The sequence below is a fragment of the Coenobita brevimanus genome, chromosome 35 (genome assembly GCF_032717465.1).
Source record: "Coenobita brevimanus isolate Jiangsu-jjx chromosome 35, ASM3271746v2, whole genome shotgun sequence".
NCBI classification, from domain to species: Eukaryota; Metazoa; Arthropoda; class Malacostraca; order Decapoda; family Coenobitidae; genus Coenobita; species Coenobita brevimanus.
The window spans coordinates 18,014,323-18,026,016 of record NC_136988.1 but is presented as its reverse complement, the minus strand read 5'-3'; the positions used below and the strand labels follow the sequence as shown (position 1 = coordinate 18,026,016).

General features: G+C 44.1%; 2 protein-coding genes across 2 annotated transcripts; both read right to left on the bottom strand.

Moving 5' to 3' along the window:
• Positions 1–2,112: 2,112 nt before the first annotated feature.
• On the bottom strand, positions 2,113–7,009 carry LOC145396165 (cytochrome P450 2L1-like). The gene is made up of 5 exons (XM_080269607.1): positions 6,986–7,009; positions 5,621–5,823; positions 5,405–5,522; positions 4,552–4,696; positions 2,113–2,315 (listed from the first exon to the last, which is right to left on the bottom strand). The coding sequence occupies exons 1-5, from the start codon at positions 7,007–7,009 to the stop codon at positions 2,113–2,115; spliced, it is 693 nt and encodes a 230-aa protein (XP_080125733.1).
• A 291-nt stretch (positions 7,010–7,300) lies between these two features.
• On the bottom strand, positions 7,301–11,437 carry LOC145396164 (cytochrome P450 2L1-like). The gene is made up of 4 exons (XM_080269606.1): positions 11,314–11,437; positions 9,692–9,910; positions 8,159–8,358; positions 7,301–7,462 (listed from the first exon to the last, which is right to left on the bottom strand). The coding sequence occupies exons 1-4, from the start codon at positions 11,384–11,386 to the stop codon at positions 7,301–7,303; spliced, it is 654 nt and encodes a 217-aa protein (XP_080125732.1). The 5' UTR covers positions 11,387–11,437.
• Between the last annotated feature and the right edge of the window lie 257 nt (positions 11,438–11,694).

The window sequence follows — 11,694 nt, the reverse complement described above, 5'->3', positions numbered from 1 at the left end:
ACGAATTATCATCTTTCTTATCGGTGATCTACGAAAAATGTTCCTCTTCTATAGTCATCAGTGGTGGTGTTCCTCAGGGTTCTCTCCTATCACCACGTATTTCTTTTTTTCATCCTTGTTCTGAGCCCTCCATGGAACCCTATCCAGTCATATGCTGATGACTCCACCCTTCACATTTCCACTCATTCTCTCAGCCTCCATCCCAGCAGCTACCTGATCAATTACGTAATGAAGCTACGGCACACCTGGCTTCTGACTTGGGCTCGTATTCTTAATGGGTTAAAGGAGCTCCCTAACACCTCTTCCTAATCGATTTGTTTTGCTAATTGCCCCTTACTGTGCTTGTCATTGAAATCATTCAAATACCATAAATCATTCAAATACCACCATACTCATCATAAACAACATTCAAACTAATATTACTCTGCTGTATCCATAAAATAAATCGCCAAGGAAGAGATGCTAGGGAGCTTCACTAGCCAACGGCAACACGGGTCTTGGTCCATACTTTTGACTAGGGTAAAAGAAAAAAAAAGTCATGTTTTCTATTGCATTAAAAACTCAATTTCCACATCTTTTTAACGCGGCAAAATCTTACACAGGAGTAACCTTCAGTGTTAAACAATTTGCAGCCCAGTTATACGTGTAGTGAAGGGGATCCTGAGGTAGATAGATAGATAAATAGATAGATAGATAGGTAGGTAGATAGATAAACAGATAGATGGGTACAGACAGACAGACAGATGGATATACGGTACATAAAAGGATGGGTAATGAGACACATCAACATTAGATACATCGTTTAATATAACTACATATAAGTACTGAGATGAGACGTGGATGGATAGATAGACAGATAGCTAAATAGACAGATATATATAGAGTATCTGTCTATCTATTGCCAGACGCCATAATCCCGTAAGGGGTGGTCATTTGACATTGAGTTATTTGTTTTACGGGGAGGGGTACTAACCCTCCACCAACCTACTTGCTGACACGTAGGGAGCACGTATGTTCTGGTTATATGGTTACCACCCAGCGCTGTAAATGGTTTCTTGGCTTACAGGAAACCATTTGGCTTGTCACTCGATGTAAAGCCACCTGTAAGGGAAAGAAAAGCAATAAGAAGTGACAGGAAAGATGGGAGAAATAGGAAGAAAGGAGGGCAGGCACAGAAAAAGAATGGTAAAGGCTAAGGAAGAAGTAGGCAGCACTACATCATGTGAGTGGATGATGGTCGCCACCACCTACCAATCATATATATAGAGACAGATAGATAATTAGAATGAAAGGTAGATACGGATATAAAATAATAGATATATAAAGAGTAATATATTTGCATGAGTAAATCCCTTTTTCTAGTTATATGTATCGCAATAAAATCCACATGAAATCAAACTCTCTCTCTATCTCTATACTGCCAGACGCCTCAATCCCGTAAGGGGTGGCCACAAACAAATCGCCTCCATGTCGCCCTGTCCCCAGCCATTTCATTACCCTGCTCCCAGCTCACACCCCTATCTCTCATATACCTCTCCATCCCTCCATCTCATCCTTGGCCTCCGTCTCCCCCTCCTCTCCACCTCACTCACACTCACTCTCCTTGTCAAATCCACTGTACAAAATGGTGCTAAAATTGGACAGATATTTAAGTATTTCTTGCCTCATTGGATGCAGTGCTGAGTTTAGGTGACTCTGCACTGAATGTGGATCCAAGATGTGTGATGCAACCCTGGGAACTGATCTTTTCTTTATTCTCTCTCTCTGTCTCTGTCTCTCTCCCTCTCTCTGTGTCTCTCTCTCTCTCTCTCTCTCTCTCTCTCTCTCTCTCTCTCTCTCTCTCTCACACACACACACACACACACACACACATACAGTCTGTCTGTCTCTCTCTCTCTCTCACACACACACACACACACACACACACACACACACACACACACACACACACACACACACACACACACACACACTACCTCCCTCTGTCTCTGTCTGTCTGTCTGTCTGTCTGTCTGTCTGTCTCTCTCTCTCTCTCTCTCTCTCTCTCTCTCTCTCTCATACACACACACACACACACACACACACACCTTTTCCCTCCCCTCTCTCTCGCTGCTACTCCTCTCTCTTCACACTCTGCCTCTCCTCAAGCACCACCTTGAACGACTTCGGGGCATTGATCGTAGTCATATATGGTTCTCGCTCCGTCATCAGCGTCTCTCCCTGCGGCGGTGAGAAGGTGAAATTCTGCAACAACGCCGTCAGGAGCACAAAGATCTCTACCTTGGCCAAACTCTCCCCCACGCACGCCCTACGACCTGTGGAAATGGGGCTGGAATAAGAGCTGGTGTGGAATAGAGCTGGTGTGGACTGGAATAAGGGGTGTAATAAGGGGTGGAATAAGAGCTGGTGTGGAATAGAGCTGGTGTGGGCTGGAATAAGGGCTGGTGTGGACTGGAATAAGAGCTGGAATAAGGGCTGGAATAAGTGCTGGTGTGGACTGGAATATGAGCTGGTGTGGACTGGAATAAGAGCTGGTGTGGACTGGAATAAGAGCTGGTGTGGACTGGAATAAGAGCTGGTGTGGGCTGGAATAAGAGCTGGTGTGGGCTGGAATAAGAGCTGGTGTGGACTGGAATAAGAGCTGATGGGGAATGGAATAAGAGCTGGTGTGGACTGGAATAAGAGCTGGTGTGGACTGGAATAAGAGCTGGTGTGGACTGGAATAAGAGCTGGTGTGGGCTGGAATAAGAGCTGGTGTGGACTGGAATAAGAGCTGGTGTGGGCTGGAATAAGAGCTGGTGTGGACTGGAATAAGAGGTGATGTGGGCTGGAATAAGCCACACTGCTCATTACCAATCACTCCCTCTGTACCTTCTCTAACTCTCTTGATTAGCACTCTACCATACACCTTACCTACAACACTCAACAGACTTATACCCCTAAAGCTAGTACATTCATACTTATCACCCTTGCCTTTATACAACGGGACCACACAAGCACTTGCCCAGTCAATTGGCACCATACCTCTCACAAAACACACATTCAATAATCTTACTAGCCACTCAACAATTGTTACTTCACCACCCTTCAGGCATTCCACAGCACACCCATCCATGCCTACAGCATTCCCTGCTTTCATCTCCTTTACTGCCTCCTGCACTTCCTCCTTCGTAATCAAAGAATCATTCGACTCTCTCAACACATTTATTCCTTGCACCCTTCCATCCGCCACAATCTCAGCTTCCCTCTCCTCCTCTACATTTAATAATCTTTCAAAATACTCCACCCATCTCTCCCTTACTGCATCCATCTCAGTTAACATCCTTCCATCCTCTGCTTTTACTCGCCCTTCCTTCTCAGATTCTCCCTTTTGCACCCTTTTCACCTCCTTCCAGAACATTTTCTTATTCTGTTGAAAATTCTCAGTCAACCGCCTACCCCACCTCTCATCTGCTGCCACTTTAGCATCACGCACAGCCCTTCTCACCCTATTCCTCCTTTCCTTATACATCTCATTCGACACCTCATCCTTCCTCTGCAGCCACACTTCATATGCACGTTTCTTCTCAGCCCTAGCCATACTTACTTCCTCGCACCACCATTCACTTCCCTTTCTTACACCACCACCCACTCGTCTCACACCACACCTCTTCCGTTTGCCCCACCACAGCACTCTTAAACAACTGCCTTCCTCCTCCACACTGCCGTTTTCCTGATCTTTCACAGCGTTCTACTTGTCTTTCAATTTCTCCTGATACTCTGTCATTTTCTCTCATTTATCCAACTCACTCACTTTCAAAACCTCCCTGCCACATCTAACTCTCCTAGCTCTCACCCATCTTTTACCTACTCTCAACTTTCCCTCCACCAGGTAGTGGTCAGACATACCTCCACCCTCCCCTCTCAAAACTCTCACATCCAACAATCTTCCTCTTACATTCCTGGACTTAGCCACATAGTCCATCAATGCTCTATCAACAACCCTTCCACCCTCCTGTCTCACCCATGGATACTTATAAATATCTTTCTTATTAGACAAGGTATTTCCAACCACCATCTCTTGCTCAATACCCATCCCTATCATTCGTTCCCCATTTTCATTTCTTCCAGGCACACCATGCATACCAACTACACCTTCAACTGCTACATTTCCCACTCTAGCATTCAGATCTCCCATCATTACCACATTTACATTCGCTCCAAAACTCTGCAGACATTCATCAACATCATTCCAGAAAGACTCCCTTTCTTCTTCATCCCTTTCACTACCAGGCCCATATGCACTCACAAACACCCACAACTCACGTTCATATTTCACTTTCACCCACATCAGTCTCGATGACATCTCCTTCCATTCAATCATACTCTGCTGTACTTCCGGACTCACTTACACTACAAAACATAGGCTGGAAAAAGATGAAAAGAAATCTGGCAAAGTTAAAGAAAAAATAGTATAATGTCAATAAAGATAAGTGATGATGATGATGATAATGATGACGATGATAATGATGACTATTTTCGTTGCCTTTTCTTTCCTTATCATCAACTTACCAATTCCAAATGGCAGAAACCCCTCCCTCCTGTTGTTAAATGAGCCGTCTGGGTTGAGGAAGTGGTCTGGGTTGAATTCGTTTGGTTGGTCCCAGAACTGAGAGTCTTTGTGGCAGGACTCCAAGTGAGGAAGAACCACTGTACCCTGGTAATAATAATAATAATAATAACAACAACAACAATAATAATAACAACAATAATAATAATAATAATAATAACTTGATAATAATTAGAGGCCCCCCAGAAGGGAATCGCACCAGTCGCGAGCCGATACATATCTAGCGCGGCTAGAAATATGACCTTGACCTTGACCTATTATCGCGAATTTCGAACTCGTCCGAGATTTTCATCTCTATTACACACCTACAAAATTTTGTGATGATATCTTGAGCGGTTGCAAAGTTATTGTGCTAACAGACAGACAGACAGACAGACAGACACACACACACACACACACACACACACACACACACACACACACACACAAACTGAAAACAATACCAGCATCACTATCACGGCTGGTAATAATAATAATGTGGATATTGTGTATTTTCAAAGACTTTTCCTTATTTCTCCTTCACTGCCTTAATAATACGGTCTTTATTTTTTATTTATTCCTTCTAATATTCTTCCTGGCTGTTCTAAGTGGCTTCGGATATTTCTCAACATTTATTCCTACCCGATTTATTTTGTACACAGCGCCTCAATAACCACTTCTGTGTTATTGCTGTGATACCGAAATTATAAAAACAGCATACAATACAGTGTAGTGTTCAAGATAAATCGCTTAGGGAGAGGTACTACGGAGCCTCCTAGAATGTGGGTCTCATGGATTCGAATTACGGACACCAACCTTAGGAATGAGGTACCCGTCCAGGATGGTGTCTGAAGAGGCAGCGTGAGCGATGGCAAAAGGTGCCAGAGAGACAATACGGTGCACCTCATGAATCACTGCCTCCAGGTACGGTAGTCTGGGGAGAGAGAGGAAGAACAGTGCATGAGAGAGAGAGAGAGAGAGAGAGAGATACAGACAGACAGACAGTGATATTCTACCACCAAACTCTCTTACTTGTTCCTCTCGTAGTAGAAGAGAAGGCTGTCTCTCGGGACCTCTTGATCGATTTCGCTCTGCACCCTGGCCTGCACCTCCGGGTACTTGGCTAAATACAAGATGGCCCAGCGCACAGTGGATAAGGTGGTCTCAATCCCGGCAAACAGTAGGTCGATAATCAAAGTACGCAAATCCAGCTCTGAAAAATAGGAAAAGGATGACTAGCGATTTGAATGTAAGCAGAATATTCTGGTACTGCCCAGAGGAGGTTATAGTGGTCTGTTCAGGCAAACATTAAACTGATTATCAAAACACCCAAATCCAACTCTGAAAAGTATGAAATGGATAACCAGTGACTTGAATGTAGGTGGCATATTCTGGTACTGCCCAGCGCAGAGTGGATATGGTAGTCTCAATCCTGGCAAACAGTAAGTCGATAATTTATAACACTCAAATCCAACTCTGAAAAATGAGAAAAGGATAACCAGTGGTTTGAACGTAGGCAGACTATTCCGGTACTGTTCAGACAAAAGTTGGGCCAATCTTCTCGACGGTTGAGCAAGCTGTCTAAGACCTCTTCTCAAGCAACATATTTTGCTAATTATTCTTTGTCATTCTCTTCTCTTTCACTTAAATCTTTCAAATACCACTATACTAAGGGTAATTAATGTACTAATTGATATTAACCAGCCGTATCCAAAAACAAATAACTAAGGATGAGGTGCCAGGGAACTTCCTTAACTGACGAGAATACAGATCTTGATAAGGTGGTGTTGATCTCAGCAAACCGCAAGTCACTTAACATTACTCACAGATCCAATAATGAAAAAGGCAATTTGAAGTGAGAAAGTTATTTGTCTGCACTTTGAGCCTAACTAAAATATTATACTTGGCAAGATTTAAGATGCCCCAGTGCAGTGCGGATATCATAGCCTTGAGCCCAGGGAACAGTAAGTCAGTTATCATTACGTGTAGGTCCAGTTCTGAAAATGTAATAAATAAATAAAAGTTTGGTTCTGATAAGATCAAAACTGCTTGAGTAGACCTTGCTGTGTGACACTGGCCTGACTTTGATCTTTAACTGATTGTTCTCAAAACTGAACCCATTTTTCTTGTCATATCCTCAGCCTTTCCACAAAGTTTGGTTTAAATTGAATAAAACATATTTAAGTTGACCTCGCCCTGTGACCTTGACCTTTGACCTATCGTTATAGTTATATATGTACCATCTTTTATATTGTGCAGGAGGAGGCTTAGGTACCCCCTAATCCACCTAGAATACTGGCTTTAACCTCACCTGTGTAGGAAGCGTCGGTGGTCTCACCCTTAAATAAATCACTTTGGGAGACGTGTTACGAAGCCTCCTGTGGTACTTAACCTAACCTCATCCGTGTAGGGAGCGTCCATGGCATCGCCCTTAAATAAATCACTTGGGGAAAGGTGTTAAGAAGCTTCCTGTGCGCCTTAACCTAACCTCAACTGTGTATGGGTCGTCCGTGGCCTCACCCTGAAACAAATCGCTTAGGGAGAGGTGTTTGGAAGCCTCCAGGGTGACTTAAACTAACCTCACCTGTGTAGGAAGCGTCCGTGGTCTCACCTTTATATAAATCACTTAGGAGATGGTGTCACGACGCCTCCTGCGGGACTTAATCTCACCTGTGTATGGGGCGTCCATGGCCTCACCCTTGAATAAATCACTCAGGAGATGGTGTCACGACGCCTCCTGTGGGACTTAATCTCACCTGTGTATGGAGCGTCCGTGGCTTCCCCCTCGTTGTGGTCCATCTGTATCAGGTACTGGTCGATGAGGTCCCTGGGGTGAGACGGGTCCAGTGTGTCCCTGTGATCCTTCAACACTTCCTGCAACACCACACCATGCCTTGAGTTGCCTGTCCTTGTTAATATGGCCTTGAGTTGCCTGTCCTTGTTAATATGGCCTTGAGTTGCCTGTCCTTGTTAATATGGCCTTGAGTTGCCTGTCCTTGTTAATTTGTCCATCCTCCATTATCCAATTCGGTATTGTACTATTTGTTTTTCTTTCTTTCTAACTTGGCCCAGAGTTTCATCCTCTTGGAGCTTACTTCACGTAGCTCAGTGGCAGAAAAAGACAATGCTGCGATTCTGCATCATTTCCATAGGATATCTTCGTGACAAGAAGAAGAAGAAGGGGAAGAGGAGGAGGAGGGGGAGGAGGAGAAGAAGGAGGAGGAGGAGGAGGTGGAGGAAGAAGAAGAAGAATGCTAATCACTGCTACTTTTATTACAAGCAAACGTAACCTGTAACTAGCTGTGGCGTTTCAACGTGCGTAGATAACCCACTCCCACACCCACATCAGTAGGCTGAGCCATTCGCACAACGTAAAAAATTGACAGGGGAGATATCACATAGAGAAGATCCAGTACAAGTGGAAATGTTGGATGGGAGGTAGACACAGAGCTTCAATTCTTCTCTGGGTTCTGTTTAGCCTGGAACGTTCGAGAAAGTAAAGAGTTCAACCTTTAACCTGTATCTCCCATCAAGAGACGCAATATATAGCCGACCCTCGTGTATACTTACGGAAACGTTATCCAGGCATCTCCCTACAGATCGCTGAAGCCTATAGTACCCCAGTTTTGTCTTGAGGAAGGGAGGGGCTACTTTAAGAAGCCAAGGGAAGAGGTTGAAGAAGTAGACCCCACCCAGAAGAGCCTCGTTCGTGGAGAAGATTAACTCGATGGCTTCCTGTCCTCGCGGGTCGTCCATTTCGTAACGCATGTCTGGGGAAGAAGGAGAGGAAGGGCGAGACACAGGAAAGAAATGAATGTGGGAACGTCAAAGATGAAGTGGAGCAAGAGCAGAGCAGAAGGAAGGTTGAAGGAATGAATACAGTGTGGAAGCAAAGTCTGGTGAGAGATTGGTGGACCGAGAACATGGTAGAACAGCTAAGAGATATGATGATGATGATGATGATGATGATGATGATGATGATGATGATGATGATGATGATGATGATGATGAGGATGATGATGATAATGGTGATAATGATGATGATGATGATGATGATGATGATGATGATGATGATGATGATGATGATGATGATGATGATGGTGATAATGATGATGATGATGATGATGATGATGATGGTGATAATGATGATGGTGATGATGATGATGATGAGGATGATGATGATAATGGTGATAATGATGATGATGATGATGATGATGATGATGGTGATAATGATGATGGTGATGATGATGATGATGAGGATGAGGATGATGATGAGGAGGAGGAGGAACATTACCCTGCAGGTGTTTCGTGGTGAAGCACACTACTTCTACTCGTATACTACAACAGCTTCTGCTTCTGCTGCTACTATTACTACTACTACTACTACTTCTACTAATACTACTTCTACCACAGCTACTGCTACTATTACCACCATCACTACTACTACCGCACCACTGCCACTGCTATTGTCATACAGTACTGCATATTTGCCAGACCCTGTTAGCAGCAGGGGCCAACTACAGTCACTTGTCTCTGTCATTTAAGGTCTCTTAGTCACTTAACCTGCTGTATCGGAACAGAGAATTATTCCAGAGTAGAGCACCCTGGACGGCTCCAGCATCCTTCTCTGTGTCTAACAAGATGCTTGGCGACGATAACCTGTTCACACCTTTGTTTAGGGTCTTTTTGGAGACCTTTTTAGGCCTTGTTTATGTATACTGCAACAGTCAACCCAGTGCTTGTCAACCAGACTGCACCTGTATTGTCACAGTGTAGGACTAGAACTCTTACGTGAATCGTGTTCAGACCTTCCAGTAGTATAGTTTATGTTAAATACAAATATTGCATACATGTCACACAAACATATGACTAAAAAAAACACGTAACTTAACAGAAGCAATTGCGAGTATTTTTTCAGCTTGGCAACGTCTGGGCCTGACTACTCTCGATCTGGTTATGGACTGGAGGAGGGGTTTATGTGGCCACTATGTCCTCCCTCAGTCCTTATCCAAATTTCTCAAATTTCTGATTGACCTGTAGTTTAGTCATGCCATTTAGAGGGTCCAGCAAATACAGTGCACATTGTTCTAGTGTTAAACTCACCAGCAACCAACTTCCACACCACATTCAGTATGGCCACCCCCAGAGAGAGAGGGAGTGGTTGTTCCTTGCCCGTGTGCTTCATATAGTCTTGCACCAGACACCCTGCCTCCCTCTGTATCACCTCCTCGAAACAAGTCTTCCCCATGCCCAGGTCCCGAAGCTGATGAAGCGCAAAGCGACGATTCTTCTGCCACAGGGCCCCATTGCTGAAGATTATGCCTGCAGTAGAGGATGTAAGTTTAGTTGTATATATTCAGCTTTGGTATTTTGTGATGACTGATTCCTACATATTTATCCAGGCTTGAAGCTGATGGAGGGCGAAACGAAAATTCTACCACAGGACACCACTGCTGAAGATGCTGCTAGAGGAATAGAGGATGTTGACGCTAGTTTATATATGCTAAACTTTATTTCCGCATTTCTAAGGGCTTCATTCAGTAACAAGAGAGCACGTGAGGTCCCACGCCCAGGTTTCAAAGTGGACAGAGGGTGAAGCGATGATTTTATTGGCTCTAGGTCCTTCTGCTGAAGATGGGGGCATGTGGTAGAGCATGATAGTATTACATGCACTGTATATGCTTTATGATGTTATACTTTTTGCTAGTTGATTCCTAAAGATTTCATCCAGTAGAGAGAAAGAACGTGCAGCCCCATGCCCAAGTCTTGAAACTAGCAGAGGGTAAAGCAAAACTTATTCTCTCACACGATCCTGGATTAAAGATGATGCCTAGGATAGATAATTTTGCTGCCATATGTAATGTTTACACTAACTTGACCTAAAACTGACACTGACCATCTTGAATGCTGAGTCGTAATATTAGACTAACACTGATTTATGATGCTAGTCACGAAGAAGTGCTATGGAAAAGGATCAGACAGCCGAAACTGTTATAAATCAGCTCTCGTCAGTTAAGGAAGCTCCCAAACACCTCTTCCTTCGCGATTTATTTTTGGATACGGCTGATTCATATCCTTTTTTACGTTAAATGTGCAGAGTATGGCGATATTAGAATGATTTATGCGACACAGGGACCGACAGTATGGTATCATAAGCAAAATAAGCCGCTTAGGAATAGGTGTTTGGGAGTTTCCTTAACCATAGAAGGTGTCCGCATGTAATGCTCCCCACTTTCGTTGCCACACCCACGCCTACACCAGCAGACTGTTATCAATGTGTACCCTGCATCATTTATTCATTTCCTACCCCCACCGCCACACCCACGCCCACACCAGCAGACTGAACCATCCTGTATTATTATAGATAAGAATGAACAGAAGTGACTATTGGTGGGAAGAATAAAAACAGTCTCTCTCTCTCTCTCTCTCTCTCTCTCTGCCTATCTGTCTGTCTGTCTGTCCGTTTCTTTCTCTGTCTCTATCTCTATCAATCAATCTAACTATCTATCTATCTGCCTGTCTGTATGTCCGTTTCTCTCTCTCTCTCTCTCTCTCTCTCTCTCTCTCTCTCTCTCTCTCTCTCTCTCTCTCTCTCTCCCTTCCTACCTACCTACCTACCTGCCTATTTATCTGTTTGTCTGACTGTCCGTTTCTCTCTCTCTCTCTCTCTCTCTCTCTCTCTCTCTCTCTCTCTCTCTCTCTCTCTCTCTCTCTCTCTGTCTCACCCAGCATGGAGCCACTGCCGAATACACTGTAGGTATGGTAGTCTGGCCTGTCTGACAACTCCATCCTCGCCATCGCTCTCTTGATGACCTCATAGTTGCACAAGAAGACGTTGACCCGACTGCCCATGCGCCATCTGCGGGAGACAGTGAGTGACCAGCTGTGTGGAGAGGAAACTATTTACCAGCTGTGTGGAGAGGAAACTATTGAATAACCAGCTGTGTGGAGAGGAAGCTATTGAATGACCAGCTGTGTGGAGAGGAAACTATTGAATAACCAGCTGTGCGGAGAGGAAACTTTTGACCAGCTGTGTGGAGAGGAAACTTTTGACCAGCTGTGTGGAAAGATCATATTGAATTGTTTTTTTTTTTTTGGCTATATTT

What these genes read in the sequence shown, in the direction of transcription:
- LOC145396165 (XM_080269607.1), bottom strand. Translation starts at nt 7,009, where the DNA reads ATGGACGCTCCCTACACGGATGAG. An exon ending in ACGCTCCCTACACGGATGAG is followed by an intron (nt 5,824 to 6,985) that starts GTTAGGTTAAGT and finishes TCAAATCGCTAG; the next exon opens with TCATCCTTTTCCTATTTTTC. An exon ending in TTCTACTACGAGAGGAACAA is followed by an intron (nt 5,523 to 5,620) that starts GTAAGAGAGTTT and finishes CTCTCTCCCCAG; the next exon opens with ACTACCGTACCTGGAGGCAG.
- LOC145396164 (XM_080269606.1), bottom strand. Translation starts at nt 11,386, where the DNA reads ATGGCGAGGATGGAGTTGTCAGACAGGCCAGACTACCATACCTACAGT. An exon ending in GGTGTGGAAGTTGGTTGCTG is followed by an intron (nt 8,359 to 9,691) that starts GTGAGTTTAACA and finishes CTTCTTCCCCAG; the next exon opens with ACATGCGTTACGAAATGGAC. An exon ending in GATGCCTGGATAACGTTTCC is followed by an intron (nt 7,463 to 8,158) that starts GTAAGTATACAC and finishes GTGGTGTTGCAG; the next exon opens with GAAGTGTTGAAGGATCACAG.